The sequence below is a fragment of the Triplophysa rosa genome, linkage group LG11 (genome assembly GCF_024868665.1).
Source record: "Triplophysa rosa linkage group LG11, Trosa_1v2, whole genome shotgun sequence".
Classification (NCBI taxonomy): Eukaryota; Metazoa; Chordata; class Actinopteri; order Cypriniformes; family Nemacheilidae; genus Triplophysa; species Triplophysa rosa.
Window position 1 is genome coordinate 25,463,558 of NC_079900.1, and position 20,798 is coordinate 25,484,355.

General features: G+C 38.6%; 1 protein-coding gene across 1 annotated transcript; it reads left to right on the top strand.

The window, feature by feature from the left end:
- The first annotated feature begins 366 nt into the window (after positions 1-366).
- On the top strand, positions 367-15,778 carry zgc:112148 (uncharacterized protein LOC550424 homolog). The gene is made up of 7 exons (XM_057345187.1): positions 367-449; positions 558-628; positions 768-912; positions 1,002-1,091; positions 1,365-1,487; positions 1,736-1,864; positions 15,306-15,778. Exons 1-7 carry the CDS (start codon positions 438-440, stop codon positions 15,513-15,515), a joined length of 780 nt encoding a protein of 259 aa, XP_057201170.1. The 5' UTR covers positions 367-437; the 3' UTR covers positions 15,516-15,778.
- Positions 15,779-20,798: the final 5,020 nt, after the last annotated feature.

Consider the following 20,798-nt stretch of genomic DNA (forward strand, 5'->3'; position numbering starts at 1 on the left):
CAATCGAAATATTACTATTTGTAAAGTGTTCTTCATATTTTTAAATCACTTTGTAGAGTCTGTAGTCCTAGTAAAATAATACAAGTCAAAAGGCTGCTGGAGCGCAGTGACGTGATTCTTGTTACATTTCACAGCGCTGGAGAGGATGGACCAATCACAGTCGTTTGAGACCTTGACAGTGTTACGCGAAAATAATTCACGTGTGTTTTTATTTGAGGCGTATATACATGTTATACCATTTAATTAAATTGTTTTCTATATTAGTATACTCATGTGACAGTCCAATCGTTTTTAAATACAGCTTAAAGGCAATTTTGGCTTTAAGGGCCGTCAGGCGCCCCCTACAGGAATAAAGCACAATAGTGATTTTGGTTCCGATTGAATGGACACGTGTGTTACACGTCCGCAGGAAATGAGAGTACAGTATATTCACCAGCATGATCAGACAGGCGAGTTGGGTTTTATGTAAAGAAGTAACTGCTGCACTTTTTTTTATCAAACTTAAACTAGTACTGCATGTACATAGAATTTTGTTTTTAAAATTGTTTGCTGTTAAGGACTCTGGGAGTGAAGTGCCATTATTCCATGAGGATGAAAGTACCTTCGATGAGAAGAAATCAAACATCAAGTAAGTTTTCGATTGTGTGGTGCATTCTGGACATCGAGTGGATGTGTAAAATGTTAAACAATTACTTTGAGCTGATTGTTTTAGTTTTATGTTTAATAATTAAAAGCATAATAAATTAACAATAACTTGTTTTTCTCAGACACCCTCAGGCCTGCTTCTTTCATCTCTTCTTCCGCACAAGCGCCATCCTCATCTACCTCTTTTGTGAGCTTTTCAGCCGAAGTTTCATCGCCAACATGGTCACCATCATTTTGCTTCTGTCTTGTGATTTCTGGACAGTAAAGGTGGGCATCACGTCAACATTTAGCTCTGTTATTATTATCTTGCATAATATTGTGTATAAAATGTTTTCTGTTTTGTGGTTTTATGTGAGAATGTGACGGGGAGGCTGCTGGTGGGTTTGAGGTGGTGGAATCAGGTGGATGAAGATGGACACAGTCACTGGATGTTTGAATCCAGAACGGTGAGTTGGAAATTGCACATATTTGTCACTTTGGAAAGTGTTTGTGCAATAAAAATCATGTTTATGATTTAAATAACCAATACTGAGGTAATCTACAATTTTATAGCTCACCTTTATCACAACTAGATCAAAGTTTAATGATCATGTTTATTGACTTATTGTCTTTGGAAAAAGGCAAAACACATTCAGTTCAGCGAAAAGAGAGTTTTGCAGCTCAGCAGGTTTGATATTAATGTTGAAATCTGTATGTTCTATTCATTTATTTCCCTATAGGAAACCAATAAGAACATCTCAAACTCTGAGTCAAACATTTTCTGGCTTGGTCTGATCGTGTGTCCACTGTTTTGGGTTTTCTTTGTGTTTAGCAGTCTTTTTGCCTTTAACATAAAGTGGTTGGTGAGTTTCTTTCATGTACAGTTCAGTCCGGGTTAAGAAAACTACATTTTATTTAGGATATATGATCAAATATGTACGACAGTGAAAGAATAAATAATGAAAAATGAATGTGCATGTTTTAAATATTTAAAACACAAAATACTACCATTGTGCCAGTATATTATACTGTAATTTTAAAAAAATGCTGAAAATTATGTTTATTTAGTTTGCTGCATAAAACACAAGATCATTAGTGTGTGTGTGTGCAGGTGTTTGTGTTCATGGGAGCAGTCCTGCAGTGGGCTAACTTGTATGGGTATGTGCGATGCAAAGCAGGTGGTGGAAAGAAACTGAAGGACATGGCAACTAATTACTTAGGCCTTAAACTCTTCAAAAAGGTAAAGTTACCATTTCGTTCAACAAGCGCTGCAGGCTTTTAAAAAGTACCTCATGTTTGTTATATTCTCTCTCTCTCAGGTTGTAAACAAACCAGAGGGGATGTGATTTGTCTGGTCTAATGTTATTAACAAAAGCATTTTTCTTATTTAACAATGTTGGTCTGGGCCTTCTAATCAAATAATTTTCCTTGTTCCATTTTTTTACTCTAAAATATTGTTTGCCTTCTGTGTTTGACATGAACGTTACGATAATATTATCGAACAAAGAAACAATAATATGAGAGTTTGTATAAAAGGAGTTTTCAAATCTGTACAGTTCTGATCGGTAGAATATTGAATAGGTCTGAATATATATTAAAAGGCATTAAATGTAATTATTTGACAGTATGTCTCTTCAGTTGGTCAACAGATGTCTCTGTTGCACCACATCAAACCTGCTTTGATGGTTAAATGTGTTTTTCTCAGTATCAAAGTATTGATCAAAAATGAGTGTTAAATGTTTAAAAATTAAAAAAATGTATTAATATTAACAAACCACTAGCTAGTTAAAAGCCTTTTAGTCGTTTTACTAAACTTTATTGATAGAAAATGAAACCGATTGTGTACAACAGACCAAATCGCCATTTCCAAAATAAAATCTTTTCATGGCATTATTTTAACCAACTTATTCACAGGTGCCTAAAGTGTTTGATAGTAATGTATGAATAGACAGAGGTTTTCCAGCATCCTTGGGTTGTTGCCACCATTTAATAGATTTCTTGTCTTTATGCAATCCCGGACTGATCTGATGATGTTGTGATGAGATCACTGTGTAGGTCAAACCATCCCTTTATTATTACGGTTAATGGCAAACAATGTTTGTAAATTCATATTGATATTTCCTACTGATACACTAAAGCAATAAATGTAATTAAAAAATGTAATACTCTATGTGAACAGAATTCTTGAGACTTTTAAGAGTGCCCAGAGGTTCTCCAAAAGGTTTCTCCAATGTATTATACTTTTTGAGCTTTCTCGAAAAGACATTAGTTTCCATGAGGTCTTTCTGAAAACCTAGTACTAGAACTGCGTCACATACTCTTCTTGGAAATGACATGTTGACATGGTGGATCGGCCCCAGGGATGAATCAAAACCCTTATTGACCCTGCATTATGCGACCACATCAAACAAGATGATTATGTCTTTCAAAACAATGTTGTCCCTCTCCTGCCAAGGGACAGGTTGGAAACAAGCAATGACGTGGATGTTTTTCCATGGTTCAGTTCTAATGACAGAAAACTATTTTTTTGTGCACTATACAGAAATGTACCACTTTGTTAAAAACCAGAAGTGACTATTAGAGAGATGCTCCAGTTAAAGGCACCACTCACGTTCAACATCAAAAGAAAATCAAGTGTTCTTTGCTGTCAATAGAATTTCAGCCTGGCTACTGAACAACGCTTACAATCACGGTATCAACACAGATGTCTAATCAGATCTCAATTACACTTTAATCACCACTGCATGCCACCAGAGGACTTACTTTTATCTCTTATAGTCAATATCTGACTGCCATATCCTTTTATTTCAACAGGACTTTATCTATTATAGTGAGATCTTTAAGAGATACTTTCCCCAGATATGGAAATTCTGTCATCATTGATTCACTTTAATTAACATTCTGTATGACTTTGTCTTCTGCGGAACAGATAAGAAGGAACCAAACAACACTGCCCCCATTGACTTCTATTGTATGAACAATGAACATTTAAAAAATTTTCTTCTTTTGTTTTGCATGCAAGAATGAGTTACAGACTGGTTTACAACCACACGAGGGTGAATATATTTTTTTGTCTTCATTTTTTAAATTTCACATTCTATCCCAATGGTAGCACATACTCCGCTATAGACCAACTGCCCCTAATCAAAACCAATGAAAACTCTTTCAACAAATGTAGCTCTGTCTCATTTCTGAGAATTTGCGGCCACAGGTGGTCCAGTCTTGTAAGCGAAGTCCCAAAAATATCCCCAAGAGGCCAGGGGCCTCATTTATAAAATGTTGCGTAGAAACTGTCCTAAATTTGATTTTACGATAATTTCTCAAAGTGCGTATGTGTGACTCATAGAACGAACGTAGGCACAGAAAACACGTGTACGCCTCTATCAGATCTGAAATCTATAAATTGCAAATGATTGTGAAATTGCCCACAACTGAACAGTTTCATTTCTGCCTTTTAATGATGTCTAATTAATGTCATTGATGTATGAAACCGTGCCTGTCAACTTCCAAATCTTTTACAAGCGGCAAGAATGACTTGTATTTCCAAAAACCTGCAGTGCTCGGACAAGCAAAAGTGCGTACGTCTGCTCAGTCCCTGACGTGGGGCGAAGCACTTTTCCACGTTAAAGACCGTTTTTATAAATATGAACGTTGCCGTGGATTTTTATAAATGAGGCCCCTGGTCTCAGGTGCAACGTTTTTATAGCAATCTGTACAAAGCCTTTTTTCACATTACTCTATTAATGTTACAGTAGCATTAGGTGGGGCTGGGTATTTTTTTCATTTGATATATTTTATGATGTTGACTATCAATGTGAAATAAAAAAAAAATAAAGAGAACAACACATAAACAAAAGAACAAATACCCATAAAGGAAACTGTACTATGAAACCACCTTTAGATGTACCAAAATCATTGAAAGGTAGTGAAAGGGTTAAATTGGGAGGTTTCTCTCCAGCAATGCAATTGCGTTTTAATGACAATTGGATGATTTTAATAAACACGCTTATGTAAAATAGCTTTGACAATCATATGCCACACTACAGGTTAATCACACACCAGATCAAAGTAATGAAAACAAATTACTTACGAAATCCTCTCTCCGTGTCTTGCCAGGTGTGAAAAAATTCACATAGATGGTATAAACGCCTTCTTATAGGTGAGCCTCAGACTTCCTGAGCCACCTTTGACCCCATGGTCAGTCGTGTTTCTTAGAAGATGAACATTAAAGCCTTTCAACAATCTCTGTAAAGCTCTTTGGCAAGCAGTGACCTTCCCAGAAATTATCTCATAGGGTAGCTCACTTTACTCCTTTACAACACATGTTGTTTATATGACCTTGGATACACTCCTAGACTATTTCTCTTCACTGTATTACAGTCGATTCTCAATTTTTGTCAAAGAATCAGCAACTTGCGTCACAAAGGCAATAACCCCAGAATGCGTCAGGCTTTTATCAGCACTGCTCTTTTTTTGACTCGTGCACCTCTGCAGGGCACTGTGGCAGCTGTACGATATAAACTGGTTTAACAACCTTGCATTCACTATTGTTGATCAAAGGCTAAATAATTGTTGATTTTTTATGTTTTTTTTATGCATAGTTATGCCATCAAAGAATCGCATAACAGGGTAAAGCATCATTCTTTACTCCAAAGATTGCCAGGTGTGTATTATATATACTTTATTGATCCTTCGCAGGAAATTGAAATTGCTACATCATTAGCAGCCACATTCATTCTTAACACACAAACATCTATCCACCAGCACATAAGATACGTAAGATATAAAAATACATACAAAAAGACTAAAAGTGCAGTAACTAGATCGTACGTGCATTAAATAGCCTAATAGCAGCAGTTAAGAATGATTCACGATGCCGTTCAGTCCTACATATGGGTGGGATCACTCTATCACTATATTTGCTCTGCCTAAACATCTCTAAAGCATGTAATGGGTGCAAGTTATTGTCCATAATAGCATTTCTTTTTCTCAACATTCTTCCGCAACCAGCTCGACCCAGTTCTGTGGGATACCAATGATGGAGCTTGCCTTTTAAATCAGTTTGTTCAGTCTCTTCCTATCAGATGTACGTGCTCCCAGCCCCCAACACACTACAACATAAAAGAGAGCACTGGCCACAACAGTCTTGACAAAAGTGCACAGTAGAGTTGACAAATATTAAAGGATCGTATCGTAACCTTCTCTTAAAGTACAGCCTACTTTGGCCTTTTTTGTAGCCTACTTGACTTCAGTCACATACCTATGAATAGTAAATACTTTTGAAATGGTCTCTTAATTTTTTCCGTGGCCATATGTCAATGTATGTCAATGTTATCTTTTGGTCTGTTACTGTTTACATAATTCGCTTGCAATGATTTTGATATCTTATCGTCACATCTAACAGATCAGAGATGATATCGTTTATCTCCAGTCAATTTAGACCATTTCTATGGGTGTGCACATTTTTGATAAGTGATTTTTGTTATGTGGAGGGCATCCTTATCTTTCCTTTTGTCCCCTTCGTGACCTTTTGGGTTGTCACTATAGTGATGGGCTGCACATCAAGTGGCGAGGGCACATAAAAATGGTATGAGGTGAGTTGAAATAAGGTCTGACATAAACTAGTTATGAAACAGCCTTGTCCAAATGAATAAGTGTAAATATGGACTTGTTGAAATGTTGGAAGTCAATTCCATTCGCTACTCAATCACCTTATGTACACTGTTATGCTCTGTGCACACATTGTACTCAAATCAGGAAGTTTTTGAATATAGTCGTTAGTTTTGTTTGTTTGCGCACAAACGTATCCTCGTCGCATTATATTAATTTATAATGAACCACCGGAGTCGCGTGGACAATTTTACGATGTCTTTACGCACTTTCAGCACTTTGAAGATTGGTTGTGTTGCAATCTAAGGAGGAGTCAGAAAGCATCCAAAACTACCTTCATTTGCGTTTTTGGAAAAATTTGGCCTCCTACAGATGTTAAACTACTTCAGGGTGAGTAAATAATGGCAGAAGTTTCATTTTTGGTTGGAGTTCCCCTTTAAGTTGACAAGTTCTGTTGCTACTTTCCGATTACCTTTCTGGCTACATTTAAACATATTTGGCTTAAACATATGGCATTCAAAACATGTTGGTCATTTAATAATTGTTGAAATGCTAGAATGTTTTTTTTTTACTTCCAAATAGGTGTTTAATGATGATAAATAAATATTTGATTGCTGAATATTGTACCCTTATTGAAGTAGCTGTATAGTAGATCATGATTTTGCATACCATTGCAAGAATGCCTGACACATGATATATTACTATATTTATGATTAACAATCAGATGATTAATTAGTTAGAAACTAGTTGCTATGAATACAGGTGCCCTCAGTTGTCTTCTTATGAATTACTTGTTTGTCATTGAGTCAGTGTTTCTGATGTAAAGTAGGCCCTTCGTTACCAAACACCAAATAAATGAATTAGGATACAATTATGAGTCATTCGCAAACTGTTAAACCATGTTGGTTACTTAATAGTAATAAAAATTTGTCACATTTATATAGCACTTTTCTGGGTACTCAAAGCGCTTTACATTGAAGGAGGGAATCTCCTCAAGTACCACCAATGTTTTGCATCCACCTGGACGCCCACCACACACCAGCTTATCGGTGGAGAGGTGACAGAGTTACGAAGCCAATTAGTACATAAAATGATTAGGAGTCAATACCATCCAGGTATTGACCAGGCCCAGCCCTGCTTAGCTTCAGTGGGCAACCAGTCTTGGGATAAAGGGGGATATGGCTGCTGACTAACTTCAAAACTGACACCGTGTCTACACCGGTCGCGACCGGTACGACACGACAAGACAACGGCTTGTTCTTAATGGGTTTGTCGCGCCGCATCCAGTGTGGACAATATTAAAAATGAAATGGCTGCTAGCGTTTTCTATTGTCTTTTATTGTGTCGTGTAATGTCCGTTATAGACACGGTGTAAGCTTTATCTGGGAGATCACAGGGATATGCCAATATTTGATCTGTTAACTGGTTGCATATGTCAGATTTATTTCCTGACTCAGTCAAAGAAAAGATGTTGCTATCAAACATTGTTTACTTAATCAATTGAGTCTGTGTAATAGTGAAGGGAAATGGGCCAGAAATGTAATTCTCTCTTTAAAATACAAAAATACTGTAGTTTATTTTTATACGTGGTGCGGCTTCTGTATTTTGTAGTTTATTTTGATAAAATTAAGGTATTTGGTATTTTATTTTAAAATACATTTTGTTGTATTTTTGCCCAACCCTGGTTGTATGTTTACTATGCACAAACACGCAATGTTGAAAAGTGAAGATTTTTTATGATAATTTGTGCCATAAAAATGACACAATAGTCATATTGCTTTGTCTAGAGCGATACAGTGGCTTTATTGCATCTGTGTTGACTCTTGCAGTATACCCAAAATTTGATGGGCTGTGTTTGTGTATTGCATTTAGAAACAGTTCACCTGTAAATTAAAAGTTGATCATTATAATAAACACTGATTTTATTGAAATTCACTCAATAAACACTACAAAAAATATTTAAATGAAACTAAATAAATGGGGAGCATTCAGAACAATAATTGAGTTAGAATAATCACATTTTTTATACATTAAGACAATGGGCCTTATCGCACACCCGGCGCAATGCACATGTTTTTGCTTCAGCCTGACGCAGTTCTCATTTTCCCGTTCTGCACCGCGTTGTTTAAATTGCAAATGCAATTGCGCTCATTTGTGCGCCCATTTGTGCGTCTATTTGTAACTGAATCACGTGTAATTGTAAAAGGCCAGTGTTACATTGGTTTAAAAATTGGGCGTGTTGGTTTAAAAATCAGGCGCATTGTTGGCGCGTTGCTATTTTGAGGAACTTTTTTTGTGTTATTTAAAGAGTGCTTTAGTAGAAGATGCGCCTCTGGGCGGGTCCACAACGCACTTTCACTTGACTTATTACACAGAGGGATGCGCAGCAGCACACAAACATGCAAATAGAAAAAATAAGTGGAGTACAATGTAAAAGATTGTTATTGTGTACAGTACATAAAGATAAAAATCCGGCTTGTCCTGCAGATGGTCTGCTCGTGCGCGAGGTTAAGGCGTTTCTTCTCTGGAGAAGCGTCCAGTCTTTGCTCTTGCAAATTCCGCCGTGTAAATAGCGAATCCGCCATGGCGCGAGCGCAACTGGCTCTTAAAGGGAATGAGGAGAGATGAGACTGATTGGTTTACTGCACGTAACGCCCCAAAAGCACACATTACTCATTAAGAGAATCGGGACAACCCGTTTAGACCATTTTCCCGTCGTTAAACTAGTAAAAGTGGATTTGGACAATCCCTGAGTCCACCTGCGCCGTGTGCTTTAGACCGTGCGCTTAGATCGTTAAAATAGGGCCCATAGACACTAAAAAAAACATACAATAGGATGATGCAATGTACATTCCTGCTGCCAAAACGCCATCTCCATTCAAATAAATCAAAACATCCCACAAATTCGCAGGAGACCTTCTTTTGGCAGACAGAGAAAAATACCTGAATCACGTGTAACTGTAAAAGGCCAGTGTTACATTAAGTCCCAGGTTAGGTTGTGCCCTGCTAACCCCTGTGACATTTACACTATGTATATACTGTATGTATATGTTTCAAGTATTGTAAAGTCAGGCTCGGCCCCTGGTGGGTAGCACTGTTTCCTATACATGTGATTTCAACAATAGCTAAATTTTGACTATAAAATTTTTCACCATTTGTACTAACCATGGCATTGAATACATGTCTATTTGTGAAATGATATGTACTTTGGATTGGCTTACTGCCTTTTTACAAGTTGTGCTATCATAAACATTGAAACAACAGTAAACTGCACTTTTAAATCTGGGTCAGTAATAAGTAATTTTAAATCTTATTTTAGTGTTTTCATTTAGTCTCTTTATATACTTATTATATCTTTTATATACTTTATTTATGTACAGTTCAGTCCCATAGTCCCGTGTTGTTGTCCTTGGGGAACATTGTTTCATTTCATTACTCTATAAACATACTGTGTGTGACTGAAATGACTCTCATATTTCACGTACTCAATAAAGCATTGAACAAAGACAAAAACCATCTTCCAATCATTCTGATTATGACATCCAAAGGCAAAATAAGATTTTTCCCAAGAAACACATTTTTCTATTTATTAGTTACAGTACCACTGTTTTCTGCTATTCTGTCTGTTCCCAAATGTTCTTTTAGTCCCCTTATAGAATATGAATGCTCCCCATTAATTCTGACCTGGCACTGGTTCTGATGTGTTATCATGTATAATGTTTAATAGCTGCCAACAAGGGTTAGACAATTTCCTCCACCATTAAGTGTTTCCAATAGACAATCTTCATGTGTATATTAATGGCCTGACTCGTCTGACAGTGCAGCTTTCTTTTCTGCTTTGACGGAAAATATAAGAATTTGGGAAATTTATGTTTAAAATGAGCAACAACAAAAAAATCTGCCATTGTGGTGAGAAAAATAAACTTGAATTAGGTACTCGAGAAAAAAGAAAACTAAATTAAAGTTTATTTTTTTCACTTTTTATTTTTCTATTCTTTTTTTGTGTTGCTTTTTTTAAACATGGTTTTACCTAATACATATATTTTCTTTCATAAAACAAGACTAACTCTTGTCAAGTAAATGTATCTTTATTTAAGAAGTTTAAGATATTAGTATGATGCTTAGTAAGAATCTTTGGAAAAGGAGCAACTGATAAATCAACAGAGCTCTGTCATTGAGGATTTAGCAGGGGTTTTTTTTGTCATAAAGTAATTATTCTTCAAGTCACGTTTTGGCACAAGGTGAGGTTGTGTGTTTGCATTCAGTTAATAATTCATTAATGAAAGGTGCGCTTTACACAATAGTGTTTGAGGGGAAATAATAAGAAAGGCATGATAGCGTACAGGGGGATTACAGACATCAAGGGTGTGTTTTGTGGGGAAAGTGACAGACAGTTTTAGAAACACAAGAGATCTGACATTATTCAGGGGTTTTGGTGGGGAGATCTCTCTTTTATAAATTTGATCAAACTAAATACTCTTCGTAGATACGACGTATGCAATACTATTGTATAGGTACTCAAGATTTTTATGAGATTGGCAAAAAAAATTGTGTTACCCCATCTTTAAATTACTGGATTAAATCTTTGTATACATTCATGTGATAAAGGTCACATGTTGTATAATATAAAAAACTAGTGGCTGATGTTGGTTGTATTTTAGTGATATTGTACAGATCTTATCAATAGCCTATATTTCATTAACTGATCTAGTGGTAATTTATCAAACTTTGTACCCCTAAATTTATCGTACCCCTAAAACTGTTAATGATTCAGGTAGTAAAATGTACAGCCGTAAGTAATGAATCAAAATTCATCACAACTTACAGCAAGTGGCTTTTCTAAAGACCATTGTCAGATGCAAAGTGTCACACACACAAATACAAGAACACCATCAACATCTGGCAACATGTAATGCAATAAATATGAATTAAACAGCATAATATGTAACATAAATCACTAAGTGACACTGTAACACAAAGTGCCTTTGTTACAGTGTAATAAAAATATACAATTAAAAGGTTGTAAGCATTATGGGTTGGCACTGTCGGTGTGTTGTACCCAGAACCCAAGTGCAGACAGCAGTGAAGAGGTTAACATAAATATTTATTAAAATGTAAATGTAAAACAAAAACCCACGATGGGGGAACAAACACTATAAACAAAGACGTCTCAAAAGGCAAACAAAAACTTCCCTCTAGGGGGCAAAACAAGAACTAAAGCAAAAACAAACAAAACTCACAATAAGGGGCAGGGCAGGGCAGGGACAAGATATTATGGACAGGGACTGACACGTACAGGGTACGAAGAACGAGTCGACAAGGAGAAACTGGGGCTATAAATAGGGGACACTAATGAGGGATGATTACACAGGGAGGTTGACGGGCAGGTGACTAGGATCATACACTAAGGGGAAGCTAACAAGGGGGCGGGACTTAGAGACGAGACACCGGAGAGAACGCACATTATGTCGAAGCCGACAATAATATGTTTCTCTCCACACAGAACAAGAGCCTCTGCCATGGTTCTGCCACAAGACCAAGAAAGACATGACAAGAAGAGGCAGAACCATGACAGGCACTTTATTTTACACAATAATTTATAATGCAGTACACTTACTTAACGAAATATTGGGTAACACTTTATTTTACGGTGCCCTTGTTACGCATGTTACATGTATTTACTATAGTATTTACTATAAATTATGCATAATTACATGTAACTAACCCTGACCCAAACCCTAATCCTAACTCTAACCCTATTGTAACATGTAGTTGCTTTTTATTACTCAGTACTTAAATGTATAATTACACTGTAACACGGGCACTGTAAAATAAAGTGTAACCAAATATTGCAACTATTGGGATTTAATATGGTTAGAGTTTTAGGGGTGGTTTTAAAATAAAGACATGCACACCACAGATTACGAGATTACGTAAAAACTACTTCACTGCTATAACTGAAGACATCCTTTACATGATTTTCACCATGAAATTATACATTTAGTGACTTGAATTTTAACAAAGATTTACATTTGAAACATTTTTATTGTATATTAATTTACATTTACATTTTATATGTTTAAGTTTGGTATAGAATGAAAATGTTTTTGATAAACGTAGTGGGTTTGCAATGCAAGCACAAGATTTGGATGTTGTTACTGGACAGAAAGAAAACATACTTTGTAATAATTGAGACGCCCTTCTAATGCAGGGGCTTGTTGTTCTAATGAGACCACTGAAGAAAACCACCTCGGATATAACTCAAAGCCTAAACACTCAAACCAATGCACATTATTCTTTGAGGGATGGTTGCCTATTGAAGGAAATGCACACTATGTGAATGAAAATGTGAAAAGAAACTCAGTAGTCTCTGTGGCTTTTGTTACACTTTCAACATATCTAATATTCCAATTTACTATGGACTATGAATGTGTGTGGGGGTAAGGAAGTGAGTGAATAATTTTGATCATAAAGTCATAAATCACATTAATAATTGTTTTATTATTTGTTTCTAAATCACCCTTATTTCCTTTTCATGATATGATATTTGACTCATCCTGTTTATGTCTCTACCTACAAAAAATACAACAGCTGCAAAGAAATACAATATTCAGTAATATTTAACTTAAAAGTAATATTTGTCTTGTAAAATGCGTGACAACATTCTTACAGTAGGGACAGTTCAACCAAAAATGAAAATTCTGTCATCATTTACTCACCTTCGAGTTGTTCCAAATCTATATAAATTTATTTGTTCTGATGAACACAGAGAAAGATATTTGGAAGAATGCTTATAACCAAACAGTTCTTGGAACCCATTGACTCCCATAGTAGAAAAAATACTTTATAATTGTTTCTGTTCTGTTGAACACAAAAGACGATATTTTGAAGAATGTAGTACAGCAAACCATTCTTGGGCACTTTTGACTAACATTGTAATTTTTTTTACTATGGTAGTCAATGGTGACCAAGAACTGTTTGGTTTAAAGCATTAGTCCAACTATCTTTCACTGTGTTCAACCAAACAAAGAAATTTATACAGATCTGGAACAACTAGACACTAGAGAGTGAGTAATTCATGACAGAAATTATTTTTGGGTGAACTATCCCTTTAATGCTATGCAGTTCCTAAAAGACTCATCAGCTTAGTAGGCATTGGTATTTCCTTTCCTTTATGTGAATGTTCATGAATGCCAACATTGCTGCAATATCCTTATTTTTTATCAGACAAAATGCGTCACTAGATTTTATGACATTTGTGCATATTGCACCAATGATGCAACTTATACAGCCATTCTGCAATTAACACCTTTTTAAAGCGGTAAATACAAAGCCTTTTAAGGTTTAGTGCAGTTTTTCAAATGTAACTGTAAATGATTTTTGTCCTATTTACTGTTTTATAGTTTTCAAGTAACACAGCACAGTTTTTTTGTGAAATGGTTGAAAGGCTTTTATTTATTAATTCAATGATTCTTTCATTCATTTATTTACTCAGGAAAATTACCATTTTTTGATTGTAACCATGATGTTACCATGATGTGTTTGTATTTGGTAGAGAAACAGATAGAGACAAAGGCAAAATCCAAAAGCAATAGAGTTTAATAAAATCTGTAGAAGCTGGACACGGGACACAGAGAAGCAATCCTACTGAAGCACAAAGGTTTAAGATGAGGGCTGTTTGGGGCAGAGATGGATTCTCTGGAAGGATGGCGCGGGGCCACAGGGTAGAGAGGCGACCACAGGGGCATCGCAAGTGGGGGGGAAAGGGTGACTGAGTACATAGGGCCTTGGCATGTGAGGGGCCTTGAAGTTCTTGAAATTATTATTATTATTTTACAATTGTGCGCCTATACTGAGCGTCTGTGCAACTTCTCGGTTCTCCGCTAATTTTGAGAACTTTCGGCATACGTCTGTCATGCCTCACACGAGCACAGCACCCATGCAAAGGCGAACTGCACGATAGGCTGCATGAGTGAAGTGGAATGGACTCGCATCCTGCTGAAGGCATTCTGTTATCACTCCGCTAGAGACCCGTGTACTCAACTAGAGATCCGTGTATTCCGCTCCAGGTTATTCCATTTCCCGCTCACAGTCTGTCTTCACTGACTCCGCTCACAATAGATGTCAGATCATGTATAGTCTCATCGACAGGTAGATGAACCACACTCACTTTTCTTTTACAGCTATAACTTGATCCGATAAAGTAGTATTTGGGTAGTTTGTTTTAGTGTTTGTGTCGGAAATGTATTATTTTTGTTTCTAAGGGGCAGTGGCAGTATTTTTGGAAGCCTTCTTAAATGATTGAAATCGATCTTGGTGGTCTAAATTAACACCCAATTCTCTGTTCTTATCCTTCACAAAAATTAGGCAGGAGACTGTGAGAGTTATAATCAGCAGACAACCCAAAAAATAGTTAGGATTGAATATACTGCTCAATCTAACTTTAAAACAATGACTTGAAAACAATGTGCACAGGACTACGGAGCGCATGAAGGGCTTTTTATACATCTTGCGCTTTTTGTTTTTATCTGCGTATTGAGGTCAACTTTAGATAGGCCTAAGTATGACCACGTGGCAGTTCTTCTGACATATTTGATTTATCCCTAATAATATATAAACATTCAATTAAAATAATAACATGCCAAAGTTAAAAAGGTAAATAAATATGTAAGTAGCCTAATAAGATGTGCTAGTGCATTTAGGCCTTTTTTTAAATTGATAAGAGGGGAACCATTTTTTCTTGACATACTGTACTTGACTTGGCATTAAACTTTTTAAGAAATATTAATTGGCAGTCTCAGTTACAGTCATGAAGTGGCATTATTACCATTATGCAGTACTAGCCTATTCTTATATTTTTTTTACTGTTCAATAGTTAAATGTGTTTTGGACTACACTGCACAGTGTCTCTATTAGTGAAATACAATTAAAATAAAATATAGTTCAACTGTCAATTCATGTTTAAGGGGAGACTGAGGTGATCTATTTAGATTTAAGTATATCACAATTTATACAGAAATGAGATTCAGTGCTATATTATAAATAAATATAACAATTTACTTGATATGTAGCATGGAGGGGCCCCACACATTGCCTTTACACAGGGCCCGAGAATCTGTGCTACACCCCTGCGACCACCCACAGTCACTGGAGCTCAGGGGACCACAGGAAAGCCAGCAGAGCTGAAGACCACTACGGAGATGGTGAGGTTGAAGTCCACTGTGGATCTAGGGGGTGCAGGGCTGCGACAACACCGTTATGGGCTCTCGGGGGAGTGGTGATGTTGCATTCATTCTTGTCGAGCAGCAAGTGTACAAATCATTTGCCTGTTTTTATGTGACACGTACCTAGAAGACTGATCATAAACACGGGTTCGGGCTAATTTAGACAATGCTGACATTGTGCTCTACTGATAAAGCCATATGCAAACAACTTTAAGACAGAAAACTGCTTTGATGTTTCTGAACAATACTCAATGTCAGTTTAATGTTGGCTTATCTTTGCCGAACTGTTAAACTGTTATTTGTATGTCTATGCAACAAGAGCAGGGTACATTGTTACAATAATAAACATAAAGTCCTTGAAGTTTAAGCTGTGAAGATGTTGTTGCTGTGCAACTTTTATCTGTAATTTAAAATTTCAGGTTAACTTATAACGTCTGGAAACAGGGAATGTATATATACATTTTCAAGAAAATAGAGTTTTTACATGATGTTGTACATAACAGAATTTTAATAAATAATGTATAAGCTGTTATCTAGTGCTTTGATGACTAAAACACACGGATACACACCTGTTACAACATACTGCCACCTGCAGGCCAGTAACCAACCGACACAAGCCCACTCGAACCAGAAAGTCTTTATGGAAATGTTAAACACACAAGAACCCGCTGAACACCGTGTCCAGGGTTTTTCTGGATGTGTTTTTTTTTTTTCAAAATATGCAGACTGGCAAAGACTTTCTGCAACAACAGTCGACTCGTTCAGGGGGGGGTCAAATGTATTTGTCACCTTTTCTGCAAACCAAAAAATATTCGTTTTAAATCTCCTTACCTGTTGTGTCCTGACAAGCTACAATTTAGGGAAAATAGGGATTTTCCATTGAAACGAATTGTGTGAGTCACACATAATCACGAGCATAGTCATCATCATAATAATAAAACCCTTCATGATAATTCACTTCATAAGAACTGCCATTACCATAGTAGTCACTATCAGTAACATTTACAGTGTAGTAATGTCATTTATAGGGTTTATAGTAGTGTTATTATTAGTGTTGTTAGTAGTGTTATAACTGTTAAATATAGGACTATTTTCAATGTTGCAGAATGTCCCACTGTTTTCAGGCTTACACATTTTAGATTTGGTCACAACAATAGCAATGATTATGATGTAGGCTAAATGATGAAAATGAACAGAACAACACCAAAACAAATTTTGTCTAAGCAGTCTTGTTTTTGGTCTACGTCCTCCAGAAAGTTCACTATTTTCTGGAGTGAAGCCATCTCTGATGCCACAACAACAGACTGTGTTTCACTTACATCAGTACCGGTGAATGCAGCCCGCACAATATTTTTTGTCTCGGGTGGATTTATCCAACACTGAAATTTAAGAAATGTTTTACTGATTTACATTAAATAAAACTCTAAATGGGCTCTAAGCCATTCAAATAGTAGGCATATATGCATGAAAATGTATTTGAACATACTAAATACCTTAGTTAAAATGCATTAAAATAAAATATCCAAATGTATACTTGTTAACATGTGGACATTTAAAGTATTGAAGTATTGATCATTATTAGTTTACAAGCTTGTTGTGAAGTGTTATCTCGTATTCTTTATTTCCTTCAAGACCAAAATCACATTTTGAACATTGCAAAGCATTTGGGTGGTGTGTGTAACCATATAAAATATGGATTTCAAATACATGGGTCTGAAATACTGCCCATCTTTGTTCAAAAGTTGATTTCTTAGTTCTTTCTAACCTCTCTCTTGATAGGCTGTTTTTTGATACATGATGTTGTGTTTTTTCATCTGACGCGAGACGTGTGAACACTATGGAAATCACCATGCTCAACACCAAAGTGACCAGACAGAAGCAAAGAGAGAATCTATATCACCTGTACAATAGATTATTTTGTTACTTCTATAGTAGTGAATTGTCAGGTCTGAAAGCCAATGCAGAACACCAGTTGAAAATAAAAATGAACAAAAGAACCAATGAGTGTTGAACAAAACCCAAACTAGATGTGGAATCTAGACCCCAAAATAAAAATTCTGTCATCATTTACTCAGCATCGAGATGTTCCAAATCTGTGTACATTTCTTTGTTCTGATGAACACAGAGTAAGATATTTGTAACCAAATAGTTATTGGCCACCGTTGACACCTGCATCCCGCAAGCATGTTTATAATACAGTATGTTACACATTCAATGTTTTAAAGCAGAGGTTCTCAACAGACATGCAGATGGGGGTTGCGGGAGATTCCTCTGTGTTTTAGTGTAACATTTATTGCCATGGGTTAGACATCAAATATATGCTTTTATATGAAATCCAGGCCACATTAGGCAATGCTCAATGCAGCTGAGTGTTAAGGACATGACAAGGACTCAGATGCAGGTAGGGTTAAACGGAGAGTTTATTCCAAAACAAAAAGGTAAATCCAAATCAACACAAGGTGACAGGGTACTCCTGGCAGCAACAACAACAAAAACCAACAAGAAAAAAAAAAACTGTTCACTCCAGTTAGGCGAGAATAGCGCCGGTATCCGTAAGGTAAAACTAGAGGCAAAAAGCTATTTGGGAAAAACAGTCCAAACCGGCCCTCTCAGTTATTGCCTCCCTGGGGAGAGACGCGGAGATGAAATCCTGCCTTGTGAACAGTAGAGCAGAGAACAAAGCATTAGTACATCGCATAATGCTCGTAACAAACAAATACATCGCCACGCTGAAAACAGGGACAGCCTTGGCTAAAATAGAGGGTGAAACAAATGGGAAACAGGTGTGAGTAATTAACGCCGCTGAATGGGGAATCAGGCGGGAGAGAAGTGAAGGGGAAAAACAATCCAACAGTAAAACAAAAAATAAACAAACTAAAAGGCAGAGCCTGACAGAATCCCCTCCCCAAAGATGCCTCATGGCATCCAGACAGCTACTCCTGCGAGCGGAGAAAACTATCAATAAGGGAGCGGTCCAATATGTCCCGAGCGGGGATCCAGCATCTCTCCTCCGGACCGTAGCCCTCCCAGTCTATCAGGTATTGATGGCCTCTACCCCGCCTTCTTACATCGAGGAGTCGGCGTACCGTGTAGGCCGGCGACCCCTCGATGAGCCTAGGGGGCAGAGGGGCAGAGGTCGAGGGTTGAAGAGGGGAGCGAACTACGGGCTTAATTTTGGCCACATGAAAAGTGGGGTGGACTCGCTTAAGAGAGGGGGGTAATTTGAGGCGAACGGTTACTGGGTTGATGATCTTGGTGATGGGGAAGGGACCGATAAACTTGGGCCCCAGCTTATGTGCGGGGATATTGAGGGGGAGGTCAGACGTGGATAGCCAGACCCTTTGACCACACACGTAGGGAGGGGCCTTGGAGCGATGACGATTGGCTGACGCTTGGTTGCGTCTACGTGTGAGGATGAGGGCTCATCTGGCAACTCTCCAGACTTGAAGACACCTGAGCAGAAGGGACGGTGGCGTCCGCCTCTTGAGACGGAAACAACGGGGGCTGGTAACCTAGGCAGCACTGGAAGGGTGAAAGACCTGTAGACGACACCGGAAGGGAGTTGTGAGCATACTCGACCATGGCTATCTTAGAGCTCCAATACAACGGTTCTGATGAGGCGACGCAACGCAGGATCCTCTCGAGATCTTGATTGGCTCGCTCGGACTGCCCATTAGTCTGTGGGTGGTACCCGGAGGATAAACTGGCAGTGGCCCCCAGGAGTCGACAGAACTCAGCCGAAAACTTGGAAATAAACTGGGAGCCTCTGTCAGAGACCACGTCCATGGGAAGGCCATGGATACGGAAAACATTATCTAGGACGACGACCGCGGTCTCCTTTGCTGAAGGGAGCTTAGGAAGGGGAATAAAATGTACTGCCTTCAAGAACCTGTCCACCACGGTGAGGACCACGGAGTTGCCACAGGACGGAGGAAGTCCCGTGACGAAGTCCATGGCAATGTGGGACCAAGGTCTCGAAGGGGTAGGTAATGCCCGCAAGAGTTGGAACGGTTGGAAGTCTTATTGGTCGCGCAGACTGGGCAGGCTGAGACGAACTCCTGAGTGTCCCGCGCCACGGAGTGCCACCAGAACCGTTGCTTGATAAGCGCGATGGTACGAGAAGCTCCCGGGTGGCAAGCTAGTTTGGAGGAATGTCCCCAATGAAGGACGCTGGTTCGGACCGACTGAGGAACGAACAATAAGCTCTCTGGAACGCCAGCCAGGGGAGTAACGCTGTTCAGCACCTCGCGGACCATCGATTCCACCCTCCAAGTGACCGCCGCAACCACTCGACCGGGGGGAACAACGGACACTGGGGGGGTGGAAGTAGTCTCTACCTCAAATTGACGCGGGAGTGCTTCCGGCTTACCGTTCTTACTCCCCGGACGGTAGGCAATGACAAAATCAAAACGACCGAAAAAGAGAGTCCAGCGAGACTGCCAAGAGTTCAGTCGCTTGACCGAGCGGATGTGTTCTAGGTTTCTATGGTCGGTCCAAACCAGGAAAGGAACCTTGGCGCCCTCCAACCAGTGGTGCCATTCCTCCAACGCAAGCTTCACGGCTAACAACTCCTTATTACCGATGTCGTAATTCCGCTCCGAGGAATTGAGCCGGCGGGAGAAGAACGCACAGGGGTGTATCTTGTCGTCTGGGGCGGCCCGTTGGGACAAGATCACTCCTACCCCGGCCTCCGAAGCATCTACCTCCACAATGAACTGACGAGACGAGTCAGGATTAACAAGGATGGGGCGGACGTAAAAAGATTTTTTAGTTTAACAAAAGCTGTCTGAGCTCGTTCGGTCCATTCTAAACGTCTCAAAGTGGAGGTGAGCTCCGACAGGGGAAGAGCGACCTGACTGAACCCTCGGATGAACCGCCTGTAAAAATTGCCGAACCCCAGGAACCGCTGGACCGCCTTGCTGTTCACCGGGGTGGACCAATTAGCAACTGCTTCTACTTTGGCAGGGTCCATCCGAATACCCTCAGATGACAAAATAAATCCCAGAAACGGAACCGACCGTGCATGAAACTCGCACTTCTCCACCTTGGCGAACAGACGATTCTCGAGTAACCGGCCTAAGACTTGCCGGACGTGCTGGACATGGTCTCGTTCGCTGTGTAAGAAGATCAAAATGTCATTGAGGTAAACGAAAATGAACCGGTCGACCATGTCTCTAAGCACGTCGTTGACGAACCTCTGAAAAACTGCCTGTGCGTTCGACAGGCCAAAAGGCATCAGTCGATACTCAAAGTGGCCTGTGGGAGTGTTAAAGGTGGTTTTCCATTTGTCCTCCTTCCTAATCCTGACTAAGTGATAAGCATTGCGTAAGTCTAACTTCG